Source organism: Cebus imitator, unplaced genomic scaffold (assembly GCF_001604975.1).
Source record: "Cebus imitator isolate Cc_AM_T3 unplaced genomic scaffold, Cebus_imitator-1.0 Scaffold177, whole genome shotgun sequence".
Lineage (NCBI taxonomy): Eukaryota > Metazoa > Chordata > Mammalia > Primates > Cebidae > Cebus > Cebus imitator.
In genome coordinates, this window is record NW_016107492.1 from 1,490,062 (window position 1) to 1,516,445 (window position 26,384).

Genomic DNA, 26,384 nt, shown 5'->3' on the forward strand with positions numbered 1-26,384 from the left:
TTGGAATAGAAATCCAATGAGGGCATGCATGCATGTGTGCATATATGCATGTACTACACACACGTTCATGCATACACAGGGGAGATCCCACTACAACAGACTGAAACTCAAAGAGGAACGAATGCTGTTTTCACTGCCACCTTCATTTTAATCACTTTCCACTCTTGCTTTCTTGCCTTAATCCTTATGCCTTTATTTGCGATTTAAAAAATTTAAATTATTCTAGTTTATCTTCATTCTTCAATTGCCAGCCATTCTTTGCTTTGTTCAACAAAAATACAGTAGATGTCTATGTATACAGCACTGTGTGAGGGGCTAAGAGGAATAAACAGAAGTAAACTGCATAAATCCTGCCCTCCAGACACTTACATTCTGGTTCAAGAGCAGATAAACACATAAAATTAAATACTACTACTAAAGTAACAACTTTTAAAGTAGTTAAAAAAAAAAAACTACTTAAGTAACTACTAAAGAATTGGTATCATACAACATAAGGTGAAGAGCGGCACAAGATACCCTAAAATTTAGGCATGCCCATGAGAACAAAGAATGAGCTTGGGCTAGAAAGATGGTGGGAATGATGAACACAGAGGGCTCAAGAAGGCCTGCAGTGGGAACACAGGAGCCAAGGGTTTCTGTCTTGCTCATTTTTGTCCCTTAACTCATGACCCTACAACTTTCCACATATGCTTTGGTTCTAGGCTTTACAACCAGATCCAAGGGGACACTGGCCCCTCCTTTGCATCCATCACCACTAAATGTAGACAATGCTAGGGGTTAGTCATAACAATCTGGCCCCACAGCGGGGTCTGAATCTGCAGCAGGTGGGCTGCAGCAGGTGCTGTGACCTTTGCTGTCCATTCTCTCTTCTTAGGAATGATGGCCAGAGACCACTTCATTAGTCCTTCCTTCCTGAGATGGCCATCCAGAACATGGTCCCATGTGATTCTCATAGCAAAGACCAGGCTGGCTGCTGATCACAGCTAAAAAGTCAATCTCATCATCTTTTTTTTCTTATCTGTAAAGGATTTCCAGAGCCAATCTTGTAATTCTGTGTTGTTGGTGGGAATGATGAACAAAGAGGGCTCAAGAAGGCCTACATGGGAATATGTAAGCCAAAGGCTTCTCCTGAGATGAGGAGCTCATCTCAGCTAACCCATGTAGAAAAGCATTTAGGTTGATGGACTGGATCCCGCAGTAACTCTTTACCCAACTCTATTAGGTATAATTTGTTATGCAGTCCAGTTGTTTTTACTCTGCACCAGACAAATGTTCATAAAATTATGAAGAAGATGGTCATTTATATAACACCAATGTCATAATATGCTAAATTTCTTTGAAACCTTTCCTTCCAAACAGGGAATGAGGGAAAAGATGAGGCAAGAGATTTTGTGAGCATTTGCACTGTTACATCACTCCTGAGTTTTCTGTGGGACTCTCATCCCTATCAACATAAGAACTTTCTCTCCATTCCAGAAAATTAGGAGGGCAGAGATTTACGTTATTTTGTTCATTCCTATATCCCCAGTGCCTAGAACAGTGCCAAGTACACAGTAGGTGCTCAGAAAATATTCACTGAATAAATGATATAGTCATTTTACCCTATAAAACCTAGCAAGCAGTCAACAAATTGAGTTTAAATTCCTTACTAGTCTTTTTTCAAGTAATTCTGCTGGTTTTGAAAGACGACTGCTCAGGACAAATGACTGATGCAGCCTGTGTACTTCAGAACGTATGTGGGAAAAACAAAAAAGGAAAATAAAACAATTTCAAAGTGATTTCAAGATGTCATTATATTTAGAATATAATTTCTTTTCAGGTTTTGGGTAAACATAAGCAAATTTTGGCTCGATGAAACAAAAAGCATTGGCTCTTTTCATTGGTTTGAAGGTCCAGTGAAGCACAGGGTGTGTTTGGTGGGTGAGCAGAAAGCACGCCCTCACGTCTATACTTGGTCAGCAAATGTTTCAAAGGACAAGAAGGATTCTGGTAGCCCTTCCTTGTTCTTTACAAACAAAAAGCACACTGTCTGAATTGTTGTCTGGCAGTACTAAGAGCTGTTTTAAAGAAAACTGGAAAAGCACAGTGAACCAAGTTTTCAAAGAAAGGCTTGCACAATGCTGTGGCTGCTGCGCCAAAGAAACAACTTCCAAGATATCATCAGCCTTTTTTCCTATTGGTCTCCAAAGCGAGCACAGAGCAATTCACTGGGGTATGGGAATAAAATGTTACAGCTTCTAGGTAGGTGGTAAGAAAGTGCTGGAGTTCTATTTATATTAATTTTTATCCCAATCTTTAGTATTCTATGCATGTGTGTGTTTTACGGATGTACCTGTTACACCAATATATAGACACAATTTACAAATAAAGATAATACATTAGGATGTGCAGTCAAAGCTTTGACTTATAGGTGTGTACAATCAAAAAGGGTGAATCACTGACTAGTCTTTTGTCGATATTGAGTTCTTCGGTTAAAAAATGAAAAGGAAGTCGGTTCTCAATTGGCATATCATACTTACCTTTTTACCATTGTTTCAATGGCCTAAATATAAACAAATTTATGTAAGCCAAGAGGGAGGGTTTGCATCCTTACAGTTCCAAACAATGATTGTATTCTGGAATAATTTTCAATGTATATGGCTTGCACTCTGCCATCACTCCAAACAGAATTATTCGGAAAAATTATTTCCAGTATTATTGTCTCTCCTGTTTCCTTAAATGCTGACATTCTTGTGCGACTCTGTTCATCATGAATACATCGAAAATTTGGGGATCAAGGGTTTTTACCTTGATTTGTGTGATGTTATATGGCCACCATAACAGATAGGATGCACTTCTAACTGCATCACGGCCTGATGGGGTCAACACTGTCTATTCTACAGGAATTTTTACTTTGAGTAAAAACTCTCTCTAAAGGGCACATGTCCATGGCTTGACAGGCAGTGGCAGAGTGGTGAAGAGAGTTAGTGTGAGGAATAAATGAGCTTCTGTACCCTGAAAAGCACCCAGAGCTGCCTAATGCGGTAGCTTCTAAAGTGTTAGCCATTATTATTATTACTATTACAATCATTATTGCTGCTAATACTGTTATTGCCATGCAATATGTGGTCATGCAGTTCTTTTTTATGCCTTAAGAGTTCTTGAATAATATATTTTCCATATTCATCCAATTCCATATTTCCAATTCTATTAATAATTCTAGGGGGGAATGGTTTAATAATGACCTGATATAAATGCTTCATATAGGCCAAATGAATTTTTAGGATTGGGATGAGAGAAAGAATAATTCTCATGAGCAGGGCTAACAGAAGAGAGAATGCTAATAGGGTAGTGCATCATTTACTGAGATTTCAGAAGGTAATGGCTATCATATGACAGTGGGAAGGACAGACATAGAATAATCATGGTACACCTATGCCAAGCAAAGCTTCTAAGCATCTAACAATTAAGCATGTTGTCATATGCTTAAATGTAAAATTGGACTTGGCAAAAGGTTACCTATTATTGCTGAAGGGAGAAAAGTTTGTAAAAATTCCTTTTTACACTGAGGCCACTGGAAGGAAGTGACTGATGCTTAATTAAGTGATTAAGATGAAGGGAAAACATCTTGAACAAATCTTAGAAGTTATAATCAAGTCAAGGACAGACACAGAATCTACATGGTGTTATGGTCTTGATTATGACTCCGTCTTTGATTTATTTTTTAGAGATCGTGTCTCAGTATGTTGCCCAGGCTGGTATCAAACTCCTGAACTCAAGTGATCCTCCCACATCAGTTCCCTAAAGTGCTGGGATTATAGGTATGAGGCACCGTGCATGGCCTGCCTTTGATTTCTTGTACCTCATACAGAAAACACTGATGAATATAATTTACATTTTGTACTCTGTAGACTATTTGCAAAAAATTTTAAAGTGCAGAAAGTTTTCTCTGCCACCAAAAATATTTTCAGGATAATTTTCTTTTCGAGGCAAGGTCTCATTCTGTCACCCAGGCTGGAGTGTAGTGGTGCATTCATAGCTCACTGCAGCCTCAACCTCCTGAGTTCAAATGATCCTCCCATTTCAGCCTCTGGAATAACTAAGACTACAGGTGTGTGCCACCATGCTTGACTAATTAAAAACATTTTTTTTTTGTAGAGACAGGGTCTCACTTCTTGCCCTGGCTGGTCTCAAACTCCTGGGCTTAGGTGATCCTCTTGCCTTGGCCTACCAAAGTGCTGGGATTACAGGTGTGAGCTACCATACCTGGCCACCCAGATTTTTTCTTGCTGTATCTACACATGTGCAGGAAAATATAAATTGATTTTTACTAGCAGTTGAAGAAAAATATCATTAGTGAAAAAACAAAGAAAAAACTTTTCTCCTACACACTTCATACGGCATACTAAAGCCAAATATGAATTACTGAGATATTCTTGTTATTAGTGTGGCTGAGAGCTTACTGTAAATACCTCTCCACTTCATACTCAGAAAGCTTACTCATGTAAAATAAGAAAATAATTAGTAACAGAAATTGATATAATTGAGGGGGACTTCTAGATTCTTTTTTGAGAATATCAAGATCTACAACGCTGAGGAGATCAAAAACTCTAGAGAACACATTTGTAGAACATGATAGGAAATTTGGTGTTGTTCTTAAACCTACCACAATGATCACAACATCCAGACAATTCCAGAAACTCCTGAAATAGTGTAGTTTGTGAATGCGAATTTCCAATATCTCTTCCACCACATAGTAAAGGATAAAGAAACAAAAGATAATCTCACAGGCTGCCAGGAAGAAATCAAAAGTTGTGACATATCGGATCAGCTTTAAAGGCTGAAATTGCCAAGATGGAATCACACCGCCTGTTGCTGGGAATTCAACCAATAACCTGCATGGCAATAAGAACAATTAAAACAATAACAACAACAACACATGAATATAGCCAGGAAAGGACGTCCATCTATTCTACTCGTGCATTACAAGGTAATACAACTGCTACCATGAGTCCCCCCAAACTAGTGGCAAAACATTTTTATTATAGCTAATAATTCCATACTTGTAGAATTTGGTGTCATCACAGGAATAAGACTTCCTGAGGTCTTTCTGTCCCAAAGGAGTACTTCCTGCTCAGTCTTCCCTCTACTTTTCTATATTTATACTGCTCAAAATGCCATATACTTTTAATGTAAAAGTAAATCAACACAAAAGCTTTTCTAGGACTTCTGTTATTATTATTTTTTTAAGAGCTAGGGACTCACTTTGTTGCCCAGGCTGGAGTGCAGTGTTGGTTGCAATCATAGCTCACTGCTGTCTCAGATTCCAGGGTTCAAGGGATTCTCCTGCCTTAGCCTTCTCAGTAGCTGGGACTACAAGTGTGCAGCACCATGCTCAACTAATTTTCTTTTTTTTTTTTTTTTTGGCAGAGACTGAATCTTGCCCTGTTGCCCAGGCTGGTCTCAAACTCCTGGGCTCAAATGATCCTCCCACCTCGGCCTTTCAAAGAGCTGGAATTACAGGAGTGAGCCACTGTGCCTGGCCCTAGGACTTCTAATAAATTCAAGTTCTTCTACTAGGCAACATGAAGAATATAAAGAAATATAAGCCATCCACTCAAAACACGTGTGATCTGGTTGAGAGGTAGGATGTATTTTGTACATATATAAAGATAGGAACTGTGTCTCTCATTCATTCATTAGGTAACACCTAAATAGCATCAAATAGTTTGCCATCCAGGGTACTTTTCTCTCTTCTTCCCAGAGCCTTGTAGTTAAATAGGTGGGTACTCAATAAATGTCTGATTGCCTAAAACAGTTGTATACACTGTTTTACATCCATATTGATGTCTCTGATCTTTACTGCTTTACCTTAACCGGACTGAGGATTTTTTTCTTGTCAAATTCCCATTTTGTAGGTGTCACACTGAGAAAGTTGGGTGATTCAGTTAATGGTGCAGACTCCTTATCTAACTAGAAATAGAATCTCTAACTGCATGTTTAAAAGCCCTTTAGTCAGCTATTAGCCATCATTAACTCTGCCATTACAGGACGGGTAGCCGCACCTGGAACCTGAGCATCTAGGACGCTTGTGTGAGTAATAATCAAGTAAAAACAGGGACTATGGTAAATTAGAACTGGTCAGAGAAGTGTGAAAATTTTCCTTCCTTTGCATTGTCAATTCACCTGTTCTTTCTTTCCTATTTGACGTGTTAGAGAGTAGGGGTGAGAACCAAAAACTCAGGAGAGCAACACTGAAGCCAAGGGCTTTGTATGCGACAGCCTCATTGGGAACTCAAAAGTGAAGGAAGTGGCCTTCAAGTGTCAAGCGATTTCTCTGGCCCATTCTGGCCCTACAGTGCTCACCACTTCCAGAAACTTAAAAAACAGTATAGAGTAATGAAGCACTTGTCTTAACAACGTTCATCCTTAAAGTAAGGGAGGAAGCAAAAGAAATACTCAAGACCTTCTATAAATAGAATTTACTAAAATATCAGAGTTGCCTCTGTTTTTATTCTCTTTCTTTTTATTCTATTCCTTTTATCTTCACTGCAATAATTAGGAAAAACTCAATAATAACTGCAATAGATTCTCATTCATTTCTAGTGACAACTACTACTGGACTACTGGTTGAGTATTTCTTTTTTTCTTTTTGGCCAACTGTGAGCAAGGACAGGTTGAGTGTTTCTAACCTGAAAATCTGAAACATAAAATGCTTCAAAATTTCAAACTTTCTGAGCACTGATAATGACAGTACAAGTGGAAAATTCCACAGCTGACTTCATGTGACAGGTCACTGTCAACATGCCGGCACACAACAGTTTATTCAACATCCCTAAGGGAAAAATGAAATTACCTTCAGACTACGTACATTATATTTCACTTACAAAACATAAATAAATTTTGTGTTTAGACTTGAGTCCAATCCCCAAGATATCTCATTCAAGGCTATCTCATATGCAGACATTCCAAAATCTGGAAAAAAAAAATCTAAAATCTCAAACATTCTGGTCTTAAGCATTTTGGATAAGGGATACTCAACCTGCAATTGATTTAATGTGGTAATATTTTCTGCAAAAGTTGTTAAATGCAAGGACTGGGACAACTCAACAAGCCAGGTAAAGGAGAATTGATGACCTCAAGAATGATGACAGACTATTATGAGAATAAACCCTTCTTATCTTGTGTGTAAATATACATGCAAGTAATCCATGCTAGTGATATTTGGGTGTTGCTGACATGCTTACCAGGAAGATTAAAGTGAATGAACTCTGACTTTCTCTTGCTCTGGTTTTTCTTTCTTTCTTTTTTTTTAAGATGGAATTTCATTCTTGTTGCCCAGGCTGGAGTGTACAGTGCGATCTCACCTCACTGCAACCTCTGCCTCCCGGGTTCAAGTGATTCTCCTATCTCAGCCTCCTTAGTAGCTGGGATTACAGGCACCCACCACTATGCCTGGCTAATTTTTGGTAGTTTTAGTAGAGATGGGGTTTCATCATGTTGGCCAGGCTGGTCTTGAACTCCTGACCTCAGGTGATCCACCCGCCTCAGCCTCCCAAAGTACTGGGATTACAGGCATGAGCCACCGCGCCTGGCCTTTTCGTATTTTAGTAATACTTATTACCTCCTAACATACTATATTATTACTTCTATTGTTTATTGTTTAATGTCTATTCTCTATACCCTACTGGTTGGATGCAAGCTCTGCAAAGGCAGGGATCTTTGTTTTGTTCACTGATTTGTCCCAAGAGCCTAGAACAATGCCTAGCACACATTAAGTGTCTAGTAAATGTTTGCAGAATAAATGAAGAGTCCCAGACAAGCCAGTGGAATCTTTGTCAGTTTCCTTACTATCTCCCAGAGGGGTCATAATGGCAACATCCCAGGATCTGTGGAAGGAACTTCATGTGCCTATGATAGCCCTGTGCACTAGCAGGTCACTGGGTATCCTACTGAGTATCCTATAAAAACTCAAATTACTGTGCTTGTGTGCTAATAGCAGAAGCTCATCTGAGAGTGAGAAACTCAAGGAAACGAGTCAAGGTTTGATGGCCGGGGGACTTGGTGATGGAGCATGTGGCACTGACCATCCTTATAATGGGTAAGGACAAATATGAGAAAAACACAATACTTTTTCTGGAAAGGTTCCAGCATTGAGATGCACTTGGACCAGAGTTAAGGTTCCTTCCAACTTGTAATATTCTAGGTCCCAATTCCCTTCCTCAAATATCCTTTATCTCAATAAGCCTTCAGTTTTTACCCCTCCCTTGCTATCTGTCTGGGTCCTTGGCATCCTCATTTAGCTAACAGGCAAAGGATTTCTGGCCCATCCCCATAACAGGATGTACATACAACTATACAGAAACAGGAGGGATGCATGCCCTCGGTACACACCTGACCACACAGAACAGGTTAATGTTGGCATTGTACACTGAGAAGTCAATAAAAGTTGCCCTGGTTCCTCGGTCCAGCCAGACATTTTTCTTGAGGCTAGCAACTTGTGCAGCTGTTTCCTCTCTTGTTCTTGACAAATCCAGGTAGTAGCCAGCTCCACTATAAGTTGCAATGATTCCCCAGTGGCTACTACCATTCAAGTCTTTTTCACTTGTGTAGATCCAACTGATTAAAAACAAAACCAAAAAACAGACAGTTAAAAATCAGTGGAACACCTGTAGCATTATAAGGACAGTTGGTTCCTTGTAAAATAAAGTATGTTTTAAGGCCCATCAAGCTGGGTACTGTGCCTGACCCGGCACTTCATAAGTGCTTTCTTAGTTAATTCTCATATTGTTATTAGCCTCATTTTAACAATGAGGGTTAGTGAGGTCAATGCAGTCCCAAAGCTTTTGAGGGTAGACCAAAAGCTTAGGAACCAACACCAGGGCTGTCTGTCCCTAGAGCCTCTGCTCAGTTTATATGGCTGCTTTCTCTGGGTAACTGTGCTCAGGGACTTGATATCCCCAGAGAAAATTAGAGCCAAAAGAGGAACAAGTTCATCCAGTGGCACTGTCAGCAACTGTACTCCACATAGCATTTGGGAATTTTATTCACAAATATTCAGAGGATCTCTTAGAAAACAAGATAGTTCTTTGGCACTAATAGGAATATAAAGGGCCTTTCCCTCCCAAATTTATAACAAGTAGGGAGACAAGAGTTGTAATTAAACAAGTAAAATACAAGGTGGATAATAATAAGAAGCAAAAGAATAAAGAAATTAGGCTGGCTGATCAGAGGAAAGCTATCCTTATTTGAAGATATGGCAATGGAGGGATGGATTAGAAAAGGCTTTGGGAAGAAGCTGTGTTGGACCTGAGCTGTGAAGGGTGAGTAGGATCTGGACTTAGACAGGTGAATGGTGATATGATTTGGCTGTAGTCCCCACCCAAATCTCATCTTGAATTGTAACTCTCACAATTCCCACGTTTTGTGAGAGAAACCTGGTAGGAGGTAATTGAATCATGGGGGCACATTTTTCCCATGCTAATCTCATGATAGTGAATAAGTCTCATGAGATCTAATGGTTTTATAAGGGGGAGTTTCCCTGCACAAGCTCTCTCTCTTTGCCTGCTGCCATCCATGTAAGATGAGACTTGTTCCTCCTTGCATTCTGCCATGATTATGAGGCCTCCTCAGCCATGTGGAACTATAAGTCCATTAAACCTCTTTCCTTGGTAAATTGCCCAGTCTCAGGTATGTCTTTATCACCAGTGTGAGAACAGTTTAATACAAATGGGAAGGGCATTTGCAACTGTGAGCCATTGCTCAAGAGAAGACGTATAAGCAGCCCAGCAAGTAGTTCAGTTTGGCTCCTGTATGATAAAGAACGGTGGTCTGCAGTCAGTTTGTGAAGGGCAAACAAGAAGGAGTCCCTGAAGGGAAAGTTCTGAGGATGCCTCTATCCTGAGTCCTTCTAGTGAATCACTGAACCTGGGGGTGGTCTTAGGGATCCCTGACACAGCTCCATTAGCAACGTCTGCAATAACCAAGAGGTAATGAGGCCTGAACTCACTCAGTGAAGGTGGGAAGGGAAAGGAAGGAGTGACAGAGTGTCACCTCAGTGACTGCCAGCAGCACTCGGCAATTAATTTGGACGTTGGGGCAAGGAGGAAACATGGCTCAAAAATGACTCTGGAGTCTCTTTTAAGGAAATAGAAAGATGGCAGTGCTATTAAAAGGAAGGGCAGATCAATAAGAAAATGATGAGTTTGGTTTGGGGCATATTGAATCACAAGAGCTGTGGGACATCCAGGTGGAATAGACATGTGTCTTGTATCACTAGAATGCAAGCCCTGTGAAGCAAGATGTTTGCCTCTGTTTCCTGCTGCTTTGTTTCTCTAGCATCAAGGGCACTGCTAGAAGAGGGGGTACTTCTAGCAATGGGAACATGCCTGGCACACTGTTAAAGAAATGATAAGTCATCAAATAAAGATGCCAGTGGAAGCCATCTGAATATCAAGGGAAAGAGAGTCAAGAAAGAAAAGATGGACACATGAATATAGAACCTGGGAATAAGAGACAAGAAGTGAGAGAAAGGGGTTTCAGAGTTAGAAGAACCCAAAGTGTAGAGTCCTTCATGGAAGTCAAAAGAATGAGCAGTCAACACTGCCACTTTCAGCAGAGAGGATGAAGGGGACAAAGACTGAAATTTGTTCAGTGGATTTGCCAACTAGAGGTCCCTGGTAGCTTCCAGGTGAGACGTCAAAAGCAAGAACCTAAGTTTTAAGAGGTGTATCAAGGGTAAGGAAATGTAAGTGGCAAATGAATCCTATTCTTCCAAGAAGTTTGGAGTTGAAAGGAAGAAGAAATGGGAGTGACTTAAGAATGTAAAAGAATAAAGGGATGGTTTCGATATGACAGGAAAGGTCCCCTTTGGCAATCTACCGTGGAGTAGAAATCACTCATTCATATGTGCATCCAACACACATTTATTAGGATCTTTACATGCGAAGCATTGTTCAAGCTTTTGAGAATATAGCAGTCAACAAAATAAAATTAGGAAGCTTGAATACTGCTGGGGAGCTGAGGGCATCAAGAAGCCACCCTAACAACATAATTAATATGGAAGATAAATTAATATGGAAGAGGGTTAGTAGAAGAAACATGGGTTTTGGGGTCAGGCTGCTTAAATCCTGGCTATTCCATTTGCTAGCTGTGACTTTGGGCAAGTGAGCCCCAGTTTTTTAATCTATAAAATGGAGATGATACCTATTTTAGAGTTGTTTTGTGAAGGCAGATGAGATAATGTGTTAAATTACTTCTTAAATAATGTCTGGCACAGAGTAGTGGCTGTATAGATTTATCTTATTAATGATGTGAGATAAATAAAATATTAGAAAGGGTACCATAGATGATGGCATGCTTATGCTTTGCGGGAACTACAAAAAGGCACATTAGAAAACAAAATAAAGCTGGGCATGGTGGCATGTTTCCATAGTCCCAGCTACCTGGGAGGCTGAGGCTGGAGGATTTCTTGTGCCCAGGAGTTTGAGGCCAGCCTGGGCAACATCATGAGACTCCATCTCTAATAAATTTTTTTTAAAAGCAAAATCACTCTCATAACTTGGATGATAATGTCCTTTGAGATTTTTTAGTCCTTTTCTTCTCAAGCTCTGCATTTTTACTAGATTTGTTTCTTTTTTTTTGAGACAGAGTCTTGCTCTGTTGCCCAGGCTAGAGTGCTGTGGTGAGATCTCAGATCACTGCAAATTCTACCTCTTGGGTTCAAGTGATTCTCCTGCCTCAGCCTTCTGAGTAGCTGGGACTATAGACACATGCCAGCACACCCAGCTAATTTTTGTATTTTTAGTAGAGATGGGGTTCCACCATGTTGGCCAGGCTGGTCTTGAACTCCTGACCTCAGGTGATCCGCCCGCCTTGGCCTTCCAACGTGCTGGGATTACAGGCGTGAGAAACTGTGCCCAACCTGAATTTTTACTAGATTTGTGTCTTATAGGTCCTGGTATAAAATAGAGTATACAATGGATGGTACATGAAGAGTATACTAACTGTAAAGGTGATGGCCCATTGTATAGTAACAAATGTGGATTCTGGGCAACTCGGTTTCCAAGAAACAAACCTAGATGAACCGACATAATTAGCTGAGCAAAGCTTAGAAGATCACTCTGACCAGTGATGTACCCAGGGACAGCAATTCCAAAAGGCCCACCTTGAAACAGCCTGGGAGGTCTTTTCGTTTCTTTATAATAACTACAATACTTCTAAAATAGTAAGTGCCCTCTGTTAATACACAAGATGTTTAAGTGTGGGTACTAAAGTGCACAAAAAGCCCCTGTAAATATGCACATGCACAAATATATACTTAAAATCTCAAACATTTGAGAAAAATGGGCTTTAAACTCAATAGAAACCTGTCTCATAAGCTTACATATTAAATAAGTGCATTCTGAACAAAAACCTGTTTGTAAGATCCATAAAAAAAGAGTTCCTGTACCAGAAAACATGTTAAATAACCTAGTGGATGACGTTACTGGACCTATGAAACCAAGGCCCAGGTCATCTTAAATGAAGTTTTCAAAGGCTCAGACAATTAACTTTTTGTGGGTCATATGGTCAATGATTTACCTTTTGAAAAATATGCATGTAGAAACTGAAAGGGGGTTAAAAAGTAGAGAAAACTTGAGAAGTCAACGGTCAAGTTGGCCAGGGTTTAAATATAAGCACTGAAGAGTCATTGGACTTCTTTTCACCTTGGTGAAGGTGTCAGGGAATGAATGAATGAATCAATGATGGTGGGAGGTCAAAGAATGAATGAGTGAATATCACCAAGTGGCAATGACTCAGACACTTACGCGGTTCCATTTCGGGGCCCGAAGGGAGCCCTATCTTCACTACTGACAGAGTAGACATCATAGCACTCTTTAATTTCATCTCTCAAGTCCTGGGGGATAGAGCAGGATCCGTTTCTGACTCGGAGTTGCCGTATGCGTGGTACCCCTAACAGCAGGTTCTCATAGAAGATGAAACTTCGGTTGTCAGCTTCAGTCTGGTTGCTGGGCTGCATCTTCCAGTACAGCCCATCCAATAAGGAGCCTTCTGTGAACTAAAAGCGAAAGAAGCATCTTTGAAAAAGTTCCAAGCTCAGCAGCTGTCTTGCTCCTGTCTGGAACGTTTGCATAACCAAGCATCTGGCAACTCTATGAAAACAGCAGAGTGATTAGAATGAATTTTGTTGTCAGAGAGATTTGGGATAGCATGTTGCCCCATCACTTGTTAGCTATGAGGCCTTGAGCTGGGTCCTCTGAACCAAGTTTCCTGAATCTGGAATACCTATCTTTTGTGTAGTCACTACACCTGGCACAGGGTGGGTACTTAATACGTGGCAGCTCTGATTTTTGTTCTTGGACAAAGGTGGGGTCATGATTAACTCCACTTTCCCTTATTAAAGTAGTATCCCACATAATCATAGTTCTAAACTTGTTTAGAGAACGGCTATAGTTTTGATTACCAGCCTGGCATCTGGTGGTCCTTTTATCTGTCTGGGCTGTTTTGCTGTATGGTAAACTCTCAATCCCTCCCTATTTCTCAGTGTGCTATCATTATCAGATGATCAACAGAAATAGACTGATTTGCCTTATTCAGGTGGCGAAAGATTCATATATACAAGTGTGGTTTTGGATGCCAAGTACTTTTATATATGAATAGGTTCCGTGATCCAGTTGTCTCTATCCTTAAAATCAACAGCTCTGATCCCAAGGTTTAGTAAGAATTTTAGAAACTATCTCCCCAGGGAGTAATAATCATTTCCTTTTCAATTTCCCTTCCAATTTTCTTAGATTCCAAGCCCCTTATCTCTTGGATCAGCTATAATTTTTTCCTGTGATATCACTCATTGCTTACTATGTTATTATGTTAGAATTTGTGACAATTTGGGAAGAGGCTGGGTTAGGTTGAACTTCACAACAGCAGAATTTTGCTTGTTTTGGGGTTTTTATTGGATTTTTTTTTTTTTTTGAGACAGTGTCTACTCTGTTGCCCAGGCTAGAATGCGATAGCATGGTCATAGCTCACTGCAGCCTTGACCTCAAGCAATTGCTCAAGCGATTCTCCCACCTCAGCCTCCTGAGTAGCTGGGACTACAGGTGTGTGCCACCACGCCCTGATAATTCTTTAATTTTTTTGTTGAGACAAAGTCTTACTATGTTGTGCCCAAGCTGGTTTCGAAATCCTGGGCTCAAGCAATCCTCCTGCCTTGGTCTCCCAAAGTGTTGGGATTACAGACGTGAGCCACCAAGCCCCACCAACAGCAAACCTTTCAAAGAATGTGCTTACTTTGTATCAAGCACTGCTCTAAGAGCTGGGGATACACGCCATCACCAACAAAGAGACAAAACATGAAAGGTGAAGCAAGGCAGAAGAACCACACTGCCCTCACTGGCCTTACATTCTAGAAGATTCTCAACAAATATTCATTGAATCTTGAATCATGGAATGAATTATAAACTAGGACAAAGAACTAGCTGTCAGTCTAGAAAAAAATCAATCTTTCTTGTTCCCTAGGCATGTGACCATATGCATTTAAGCATCCTGAATCTCACTTTCCTCATTAACAAACTAGGGCGTACTCTTAGTACTTACCTTATAAAGTTACTATAGAAATTAAATAAGGTAAGGTATAAAACACTCAGCACAGTGCAAGGCACAGGCAAAGTTCTCAATCAATGTCAGTTTATCCCCTTTGAGGGTAAGGAACAGTAACTTCTAATAACTCACCATAACTTACGTCTCACACTGATGAAGCCAAATGAACAATTTTCTGTGATAAAGAGGTACTTTCAAAGTTATTTGCAAATACCTTCCAGAAGTCTTCCATTGAAGACAGAGTTTTAAAGTTAGTTTTCTCCGTTTTGGACACGGGGGTGTCTAGGAAGAGCTGTGACATCATCCGGGTATAGTAGTACACATTAGAACTCATCATGCCATAGGTCACTGGAACACAGAAAGATCCAAATGAACTCCCCAAGGGAACAGGCACACATTTATACACCAACAGCCTTCACAAAGGGATTGTTCCTGGTAGATAAACATTTAGGACAAATATCCACACAGGGTCTTCTCTCACCCTTGCTTTCCTTCTGCCTATCATTCTTCTAGGAGATCTCCCTGTATCTCTGGCTTAAAAAAGAAATATGTAATATTAATATGGCTTATGTGAAACAAAATTGGCTTACTATTGAGTATTAAGGTAAGATCACAAACATTTACTTGACATTTGGGACTTCCAACCTGCCTACTCAATTTCATCTTCCACCACCTCTCGGCTCAGATCCTCCATGCCAGTGCGGCTGATCTGCACAGGCCCCAGCATATCTACGCTGGGCTCCCCACCCTCTGGCTGTGCACACTGCATACTTCCCTGCAGTAACACGGGCAAGTCATTGTTTGTTTCCTTCAGATCAATTCTCCATTCTTCTCTGCCCCGTTAAGTTCCTTGAGGCTTGTATGAACTGTACTAGAATCCTTTGCCCTTTGGGGAGACGGAGGTTAGAGTTTGTCCCCCCACCCCTATTCTCTATTCCCTCACCACCTGGATGCAATTTGGCAGCGGAGACTCTAACCTTGGCCAAAGGTGCTGAGGGAATCCCTTTCCTCACAACCACACTGGGTTCACAGTGTGCCACTCCCTTCCCCAGTCCTCTCAAGCCTGGAGGTGGTAACTTTTTTTTAGTGCACCACTTCCCCTTGCTGGTTCTCTTAACCCCGCCACATCTCTATAGTCCCTTCATTAAACTTTCCTTAATCACCACTTGAGTTCATCATCTCTTTCTTCTAGGAGGCTGATCGACGCAGACATATCTGCTTCCCACCTACAAATCAAATCTTGAATGGAACCCATAACTCGAACTACATCCCTGCCATGGACATTTACTGATTATACTGAATCGTCTTGGAAGGAGGCGGATGATCATTTACAAGCTTAGTAGACCAAAGGAGATCAGGGTCTGAAGATCATTTACAAGCTTAGTAGACCAAAGGAGATCAGGGTTTGACTCCTGGCTATGCTCCTTACTTGCTATGTGACCTGTGCAAGTTCCTTAAACTTTATGAGCTTCAGTTTTCCCTTTGGTAAGATGGGGATAACCAACTATCCCATGGATTTTTTTGGTGTGTAAATAAAAATAACTAAACTAAATTTTATCTAGTACAGTGGCTGGCACTTAACCAATGTTTAATAATGGTGGCTCTTCCTCCTTAACTGGATTGCTATAATGCATCTACTATAAATTTTGGCACTTTACCAAGTACTGTCTCATTCTGGACTTTAATCATTGCAGGTATAACATGTTATAATTCCTAAAATTAGCTGATAAAAAGTTTCAAGGGGAAAGAAACATGTTCTATACTTTTTTTAAACCACAGTTCTGAATACCCCTGTGATTAATACTTACCTGAACCTATAATAATTTTCAGGGATCATATTCAAACCTATAGAAGTCATCTTGGGATTAAGTGCTATTTAGTAAATCTCTCCTTCATGCAGCCCTCTTCTCCTCACTCCCCTACTTTTTTTTTTTTTTGAGATGGAGTTTTACTGTTGTCGCCCAGGCTGGAGTGCAATGGAGCAATCTCAGCTCACTGGGTTCAAGCGATTCTCCCACCTCAGCCTTTCAAGTAGCTAGGATTACAAGCATGTGCTACCACACCCAGCTAATTTTCTATTTTTAGTAGAGACAGGGTTTCACCATCTTGGTCAGTCTGGTCTTGAACTCCTGACCTCAGGTGACACACCTGCCTTGGCCTCTTGAAGTGCTGGGATTACGGACATGAGTCACCATGCCTGGCCCCTCTTCCCCTTTCAAGCATCATAAGGAATTAAGATTATTTAAGAAGAGGGGTAGGTAATAATGATCCAAACACAAGTGTGTTTGGGAGTTCATCTCAAGCAATCAAATAAGCAGTAAATACACATAATATACACAATATACACAACTTCTTTATTTATTTTTTGATACACAACTTCTATACTGTATCTAGAGACATATGAATAATTTCCAGTCCCTTGGGTTTGGCTCCGTCACCTGTCATCCTATGACCTAATGTAATCAGGACAAGAACGGTTCTCTTCAGAGGTTATATGACTTGATACCTCTTAGAACTGTCTTGGGGTTGAGATAAAAGTTTAGAATTCTAATCCATTTATATTTATGGAACAAGACATTGGGCATGAAGATGAATAAGACGTGATCTCTGCACTCAAGAAGAGGAGTTTGTAGTGTCTCCCAGGAGCATGCTGCCTAGCCAACTCCCACAAAGGATGGACAGGGGTACAGTGTCCTCTGCAAAGGGCTTCTGTGAGTCTACAGTCAATCGAGGAGAGAAAGAACATGACACAGGAGCAGGCAGCGAAGGCTGCTCAGAGCCAACGAAACGATTAAGTTGATTACTTACAAATTAACTTGGAATTGGAATGTACTTTGTATTGACTGATTAGTATAGACTGTTGTGGAGTTTTTAACCTGCGGGTTTATTGTGGTTGTTGCTGTTAAAAAGGAATTTTGATAAATTATTTTATATTATTTATAAACATAAGTATATATGTGTGTAGATATAAGTATCTTAGCTACTGAATTGAAAAGATATCTCTTTAGTTTCCTTGAGCGCTCATAATCCAGTATTGATTTTTGCTTTTGAAATTCTCAGGATCTGTATTGGCTTTAACAGCTTCACCAAAGAGCAAGCAACAGATCCCTTGGTTATGCAGCACCATCTGCTGGACAGACAGGCAAACAACGCCTTCTAGCTTCAAGGGGATGATCATTGTTAACTTTTTTTTTTTTTTTTTGAGACAAGGTCTGGCTCTGTGGCCAAGGCTGGAGTGAAGTGGCACCATCTCAGCTCACTGCAGCCTCTATCTCCTGGGCTCAAGTGATCCTCCCACCTCAGCTTCCCGAGTAGCTGGGACTACAGGCACGTACCACCATGCCCAGCTCATTTGTTAATTTTTTGTAGAGACGGAGTTTCACCATACTGCCCAGGCTGGTCTCAAACTTGTGAGCTCAAGAGATCCTCCCTGCTTGGCACCCCAAGGTGCTGGGATTGAGTCATGAGCCACCGCACCCAGCCTGTAACAGATATTTAATCAGAAAACATTAATTCAGTTCCTCTCCTGTGCCAGGCCCCAGGCAAGTCCATGGCACACCTGAGTGACAGCTCTTCAAACTGTGATGGTCAGCTACACCATGAGACCATGCAGGCGGCAGCTAAAAGACCCCTGAATTTGGAGTCATAATGATATGGGTTTGAGTTTCGGCTTGCCTCCATCCTGAACATTTGCCTCTGTTCATAATTGTGGGTATTTCGTCTTGAGATCCTGGACAACTATTTAATCTTCTCAGTCTGCTTTTGGAATCTAGAAAGTGAGAATAATACCGAGGGCTTTTGTAAAGGTTAAATGAGGAAATATATGTGAAGACATCTGCACATTGTTAAATGCAATGGAAATATAAAACAGTTAATATCACTTCTCCTTTAAGTCCCTGAAGGGAAACTGGAGAAAGCCCACTTGGAAGGTAGCATTCACTCTCTACATGAAATGAATTGTGAAGAAAAATTTACCACATGAAATAGATAACCTTAAATGAGGACCAGAAAGGAGACAAGAGTATTAAAAAATATATAAGGTAAAGGACACATACATCTGCACATATGTACACATCTTTCTTCTGCTATTTAATCCTTGTCTTAACCTCTGAATTTCTGTTTTCCATAAAATAAGCTAGAACAAAATATAGTAAAACATAATAGCGGCCAGGTATGATGGCTCACACCTGTAATCCCAGCACTTTGGGAGGCCAAGATGGGCAGGAATTTAGGACCAGGTTGGGCAAAAGGTTGACCCTATCTCTACAAAAGATTAACAGGGTGTGGTGGGGTACACGTGTCATTCCAGCTACTCTGGAGGCTGAGGTTGGGAGGATCACTTGAGCCTAGGAGATTAAAGCTGCAGTGAGCTGAGATCGTACCACTGATCTCCAGCCTAGGTGATAAGAGTGAGATCCTGTCAAGAAAGGAAAGAAAGAAAGAAAGAGAGAGAAACTATAGCCAAACACAACCAGCATGTGAACTAACAAAAGTTGCCTTAAAACATGGTCTATCATTTCAAAATAGCAACAAATACATTTTATTTTTAATGATGTTGAAAAATATAGGTTCAAATATTAAAAACAAAAAGCATTATAGAATAGTATTTATTATATAAATTCCAAATCACTCGGATAAAAAAGCAAAGAAAAAATTTTCCATCTAACAAAAGAAAAAAAAAAGAAAATTAACAGGAAAATATAAAATAATAGAAATTTGACAAAAAAGCAAGAAATGTGAATGGTTTAGACTTTTACTAAATGACAAAGTTTTAAATATTGGCTAAAAGATAAAAATGCATCTCTAGAATTGATATAAGAAACCCACTCAAAGTTAAAAATCAATGAATGAGAAAATATATCAGGGATGAAATATTTTTGAAAGGTTTTAGTGGTATTATAATCATCTGACAGAGGACATTACTCAGTTTGATCAAATGGTTATTTTACATTGGTAAAGCATACTATACATGATGATTTAACTGAAATGAATTCTTATGTATTGAATAACAGAACATCAAATCATACAGAGCAATGCCTGTTAGTAATAAAAGAATCACCAAAACTACAATGGTAGTTGGAAACTTAAAACCCTGTATCTTTCAATCTTTGACAGAGAAAATAGACAAAAATTACTCAGGAATATTAAGAGTTTGAATTAAATACATGACTTAACATACATAGATCTGTTAAGAAATTAAATTTTTTCCCTCTCTTAAACTCTTGGGCCAAAGAACAGAGATGCCGTAAAAACATAACTGTACTAGATATAAAGACAGTAGAACCAAGATGCCGTGGCTGCAGTATTCCAGGTCATCTGCCACAAGATGAAGCCACCACTTCGCACAGGAAGCCTAACTGCTTTGCTAGCTGTGTATCGTATCGTATCCTCACGATGCAGGGATGCAGTGGAAATAAAATAAAAACGAACATTTGAAGGAACTCTATAAACCAAAAGTAGTACACAATATGATCCTTGACTTATAGTGGAGTTATATCTTGATAAACCCATTGTAAATTGAAAATATCATAAGTCGAAAATGCATTTAATATACCCAACCTACTGAATGAACAATGCAGCTTGGCCTAGCCTACCTTAAACATGTTTAGAACACTTACATTAGGCTAGTTGGGCAAAATCATCTGGCAATACAATACACTGTAGAGTACTGGTCGCTTACCCTCATGATCAGATGGCTGACTGGGAGCTGTGGCTCCATCTCTAGAGTATGGTAGCCTGGGAAAAGACCAAAATTCAAAATTGAAAGTATGGTTTCTATAGAATGTGTATCACTTTCATGTCACCACAAAGTTGAAAAATTGTAAGTTGAACCATCATAAGTTGGGGACCATCAGTATATAAATGCAAAGCACTATATACAAATCAAGGAATTACTAGGCTTGAACTGATTAGGTGGTATATTACAGGAAATTCTGTGTGTTAGTAAATGAGAAGTGCTAGTGAACAAGAAAACAGAAACAGGCAATGTTGTCAACATTTCATCAGACTCTCTAGGTGTCGGCACTGAGAGGTGCACAGCTGCATCTCAACCCTGTGAGGGCAGTGAACTCATGAGCTGGTCTGATCGGACAATCCTGTGTGAAGAGGTGGGCCTGTGTGAAGAGGGTGGCAGCACAACTTGGAGGAGGCGGCTGGTTCGGGTGGGCACTGATAAAGCTTCTCTCTGGATCTGGCTCTTAAACTGATTTTGAAGGATGAGAAGGAATTAGAATGACAGAAAGGGAACAGTGTACACCGAGGCTTTTTGAGATCACAAGTGGTTTGATGTGGTTGAAGAACCAGATGTTTACAGGGAGGGGCAGTTCTGAAGAAGTAAGCGAAGATCATTTAATAAAATGCCAGCCTATTATCTTATTTTAAAGTTTATCTTGAGGGCGAGATAGCATGTTAAATGGAAGAGTGATCCCAGCACTTCAGGAGGACATTTCTGGAGGATCACTTGAGCCCAGGAGTCCAAGAATAGCCTGGGCAACTAAATGAGACCTCATTTCTACAAAAAATAAAAAAAAGTAAGCTGGGTGGTGTATGTCTGTGGTCCTAGCGACATGGGAGGCTGAGGCAGGAGGATCTCTTGAGCCCTCAAGCTGCAGTGAGCTGTGTTCATGCCACAGCATTCTAGCCTGGGTGACAGAGTGAGACTCTGTCTCAAATACATACATAAATAAATGTTAGAGTGACTTGTATTCATCTGGTTCCCAAAACAGCAGTGCTTGGAAATTCTAAGAAGTCCAGACACAGGGAGAGTAGCTTCCATCCAATCTGTGGTTCATATTTGGAGTCATCTTAAAATTCGAAGTAATCTTATCACTCTCATACTTAAACCATGGCTTCCTACTGTAAATCCCTCACCAAGGCCCACCAGAACTACAGGTCTTACCACTGGTCACCTTTCCATCTTCCTCTGATGATCTGCTCTCCAGGAACTGGCTTCACTTGGTTTCTGAGTGTTTCTGGAATGATGTGAGTGTTTTCCTGCCTCAGAGCCTTCATTCATACAATTTCCTCTTCCTCTGACTCTTTCTCATTCTTGCTTCAGGCTTCAGAGAGGCCTTCCTTGTAGGGAAATCCTTTTTCCCAATCATCTCCTTTCGTATTACTTACCACATTTAAAGACAGGGCCTAAATCTTTTTTTTATTAAATTACTAAACAACTTAATGAATGAGTAAGTCAGGAAAGAGATAATTAGGATGAAAATAGGGACAAGAGCAATATAAGAAAGAAGATTCTAGAGCCTCTGAAGAGGCAGAGTGATCACAGAAGACTAGGAAGGGAAGCATCTAGGATGACACACAGGATTCAAGTGAGCTAGAGAGCATGGCTGGATGGATGGGTGGGAGATGACTTCAGGCTGGGGCATGTGACCAATGAGAGGCCTGTGAGACATCCCACTGCAGATGTCCAGCAGAAGCTGGTGCTAGGTTCAGGGCTCATGAATGGGATGTGGGAGTCACTGGCATGCAAGTACTAATTGAAGCATTGTCTGTGGAAAAGATGACCTAGAGGGCCAGGTGTAGTGGTTCACACCTGTAATCCCAGCACTTTGGGAGGCCGAGGCAGGCAGATCACAAGGTCAGGAGTTTGAGACCAGCCTGACCAACATGGTGAAACCTTGTCTCTACTAAAAATATAAAAATTAGCTGGGCATGGTGGAGTATGCCTGTAATCCCACCTACTCAGGAGGCCGAGGCAGAAGAATTGCTTGGACCCAGGAGGCGGAGGTTGTGGTGTGCCAAGGTCATGCCACTGCACTCCAGCCTGGGTAACAACAGAGTGAGACTCTGTATAAAAAAAAAAAAAAAAAATACCTAGAGAACATCCCAGGCCCAATCAGAGAAGATGCTGTGTAAACATGCTTCAGAAAGAAGAAAGAAAAGCAAGTGAACACAGCAAGGAGGAACACAGGAAGAAAGGGAGTTATCAAGGCCAAGGAGGGAAGTCCTAGAATGCCAAACACCACTGGACCAAATGGGCAGGAAGAGGCTGAAAAGAGCCATCCCCAGTGATTGTGGTAAGGGCTTTTTAGGAGGCAGAAGTCAGACTGCAGAATGAGAGAGTTTGTGAAATAATTCAGTCACTAAAAACCCCAAATCTTTTAATCTAGATTTGGTTAAAATTTCAAAGAAAATTGTAAGTAACAATTGTAAAATTGTGAGGAAAATCTTTAAGGGGTAAATACTGTTGACACAAGTGCTTTTGAGAATGCTAGTGTTGGCTAGTATTATTTTGTTTTCAAAGTGAGAGAGATGTGTAATATTTACATACAGATAATCTTGGACATATGATGGTTCAACTTACTGATTTTTTGACTTAAAATGGTGCAAAAGTGATAAGCATTCATTAGAAACCGTACTTGGAATTTTGAATTTTGATCTTTTCCCAGGCTAGTGATAGGCACTTTGATGCTCTTGCAATGCTAAGCAGTGGCAGTAAGCTCAGCCACGTGATCACAACGGTAAAACAACCAATACTCTACAGTGTACAGTAGTATTTTTGGATATCGTGCCTTATGTTTTCACAACCTATTTTGGTCACATTTAAAGTACATCTATATATCTTCTATTTCTTGTCATTTTAAAATTGAGTTTTTGTCCAGTCAATTTATCAGAAAGGATGAGGAGCCCTCCAGCCATAGTCAAAGGCTTAATAGTTACTTCTCATGGATTGCAACCTGTTATCTTAAGACTGAAACTGTTTTTGTGAAAAGATATGTGGGGAGCTATCAGGACGTTTTTCACTGGAAATGGAATTAGCCTACAGCTGCTGTGAGATTAACTGACCTTTACTTCACTGATCGTGTTATCAACTTGATCTTCATGGATTCTCTGGCAAATTAGGAAAACTATTTTTAGACTAGTATCCTTGCAAGATTTTTACAAGTAAAATAAAATATTGCTTTCTTCTTTGGAATATAAGGCAAAGTTTCCTTCTTTCAGAGATAAATAAATGGAAATATATAGATTTCTTTGGGCTTTTCCTGTCCTAGTACATATCACATTGTACTATGATTTTGTTGTTCATTTCTCCATTTTCATTATTTCTTTGGATACTAGTGAATTTAAAGTTAAATACTTTCTGTATTAGTCCATTTTCACACTGCTATAAAGAGCTACCTGAGAATGGGTAATTTCTAAAGGAAAGAGGTTTAATTGACTCAAGGTTCTGAATGGCTAGGGAGACCTCAGGAAACTTACCAATAGTGGAGGAAGCCAAAGGAGAAGCAAGTATCTTCTTCACAAGGCACCAGGTAAGAGAGGGAGAAGGGGGAAGTGAAAGACACTTACCAAACAACCAGATCTCATGAGAACTCTCTCACTATCATGCAAACAGCATGGGGGAAACTGCCCCCATGATACAGTCACCTCCCATCAGATCCCTTCCTTGACACATGGGGATTACAATTGGAGATGAGATTGGGGTGGAGACACAGAGCCAAGCCATAGCATTCTCCCCCTGGCCCCTTCCAAATCTCATGTCCTTCTCACATTTCAAAACCAAATATGCCTTCCCAACAGTTCCCCAATGTCTTAATTCTTTCCAGCATTAACTCAAAAGTCCAAGTCCAAAGTCTCATCTGAGACAAGTGAAGTCCCTTCTGCCTATAAGCCTGTAAAATCAGAAGCAAGTTAGTTATTTCCAAGATACCATGGGGATCCACGCATTGGGTAAATGTTCCCATTCCAAATGGGAGAAACTGGCCAAAACAAAGGGGTCTGAAACCCATTCAAGTCTGAAACTCTGCAGGGCATTCATTAATCTTTAAGCTCCAGAATCTCCTTTAATTGCCTGTCTCACATCCAGGGCATGCTAATGCAAGGGGTGGGCTCTCAGGGTCTTGGAGAGCTCCACCTCTGGCGATGCAGGGTACAGTCCCTGCAGCTGCTTTCACAGGCTGGCATTTGAGTGTCTGCAGCTTTTCTAAGCGCAGAATGCAATCTGTTGGTGGATCTACCATTCTGGGGTCTGGAAAATGGTGGTCTTTTTCTCATAGTTCCATGAGGCAGTGCCCCAATGGGGACTTTGTGTGGGAGTTCCAACCCCACATTTCCCCTCTGCATTGCCCTAGTAGGGGTTCTCCATGAAGGCTCTGCCCCTGCAGCAGACTTCTGCCTAGACATCAAGGTGTTTCCAAACATCCTCTGAAATCTGGGCGGAGGCTCCCAAAGCTCAACTCTTGTCTTCTGTGCACCCACAGACTGAACACCACATGGAAGCTGCCAATGCTTGGAACTTGCACCCTCTGAATCAATGGTCTGAGCTATACCTTTGTTTCTTTCAGCCACAGCTAGTGCTGGAGTGGCTGGAACACAGGGTGCCATGTCCCAAGGCTGCAAAGAGCAGTTGGGCTCACAAAACCATTTTTCCCTCTTAGGTCTTCAGGCCTATGACGCAAGGGTTGCCTTGAAGATTTTTGAAAGGTCTTGGAAACATTTTCTCCATTGTCTTGGTGATTAACATTCAGCTCCTCATTACTTATGCAAATTTCTGTAGCCAGCTTGAATTTCTCCCCAGAAAATGGCTTTTTCTTTTCTACCACTTGGTCAGCCTGCAAACTCCCCAAACTTTTGTTGGACTCTGTTTCCCCTTTAAACATAAGTTCCTGTTTTAAACCATCTCTTTGTAAGCACATATAACTGTATGCTTTCAGGAAAAGCCAGGTCACCTCTTGAATGCTTTGTTGTTTAGAAATTTCCACTCCCAGTTATTCTAAATCATCCCTCTCAACTTCAAAGTTCCACAGATCTCTAGGGCAGGGCCAAAATGCCACCAGTCTCTTTGCTAACACATAGCAAGAGTGATGTTTGCTCCAGTTCCCAGTAAGTTCCTCATCTCCATCTGAGACCACCTTAGCATGAACTTCATTATCCATATCACTATCAGCATATTGGTGAAAGTCATTCAAGTCTCTAGGAAGTTCCAAACTTTCCCACAACTTCCTGTCTGCTTCTAAGCCCTCCAAACTGTTCCAACCCTGCCTGTTACCCAGTTCCAGAGTCGCTTCCATATTTTCAGGTTATCTTTATAGTTGTACCCCACTCCTGGTACCAAGTCTCTGCATTAGTCCATTTTCACACTGCTATAAAAAACTGCCTGAAACTGGGTAATTTATAGAGGAAAGCAGTTTAATTGACTTACATTTCTGAATGGCTGGGGAGGCCTCAGGAAACTTATAATCATGGCAGAAGGCAAAGAAGGAAGCACCTTCTTCACATGGCAGCAGGACAAAGAAAAAGAAGGGGGAAGTGCCAGATACGTACCAAACAACCAGACCTCATGAGAACTCACTCACTATCATGAGAACAGCATGGGGGAAACCACCCCCATGATCCAATTATCTCCCACCAGGAACCTCCCTCAATACATGGGGATTACAACTGGAGATGAGATTTGGGTAGGGACACAGAGCCAAACCGTATCACTTTCCTATTTGAATAAATTTTCTTTGATTTAATTTTATTTATTTTTGAGACAGGGTCTCACTCTATCACCCAGGCTAGAGTGCAGTGGCATGATCATGGCATACTGCCATCTCCATCCCTCAGACTCGAGTGATCCTCTTGCCTTAGCCTCCTGAGTAGCTGGGACTATAGGCATGTGTCACTATGCCGGGCTAATTTTTATTTTTTTACCTTTTTGACACTAGGTCTTACTCTATAGCTCTGGCTAGAGTGCAGTAGTGCAATCATGGCTCACTGCAGCTTCAAACTTGGGCTCAAGCAATCCTCCTGCCTCAGGCTCCCAAGTAACTGAGACTGCAGGTGTGTGCCACCATACCTGGCTAATTTTA

General features: G+C 40.7%; 1 protein-coding gene across 1 annotated transcript in view; it reads right to left on the reverse strand.

The window, feature by feature from the left end:
- PKD2 (polycystin 2, transient receptor potential cation channel) overlaps window positions 1-26,384 on the reverse strand; it is a 74,619-nt gene that overhangs the window by 30,249 nt on the left and 17,986 nt on the right. Inside the window, exons 3-6 of the mRNA XM_017545117.2 lie at window positions 14,792-14,925; window positions 12,789-13,039; window positions 8,374-8,598; window positions 4,646-4,874 (exon numbers count right to left, since the gene is read on the reverse strand). Of these exons, the coding sequence (XP_017400606.1) occupies window positions 4,646-4,874; window positions 8,374-8,598; window positions 12,789-13,039; window positions 14,792-14,925 (839 nt within the window). The remainder of the gene's footprint in view (window positions 1-4,645; window positions 4,875-8,373; window positions 8,599-12,788; window positions 13,040-14,791; window positions 14,926-26,384) is intronic.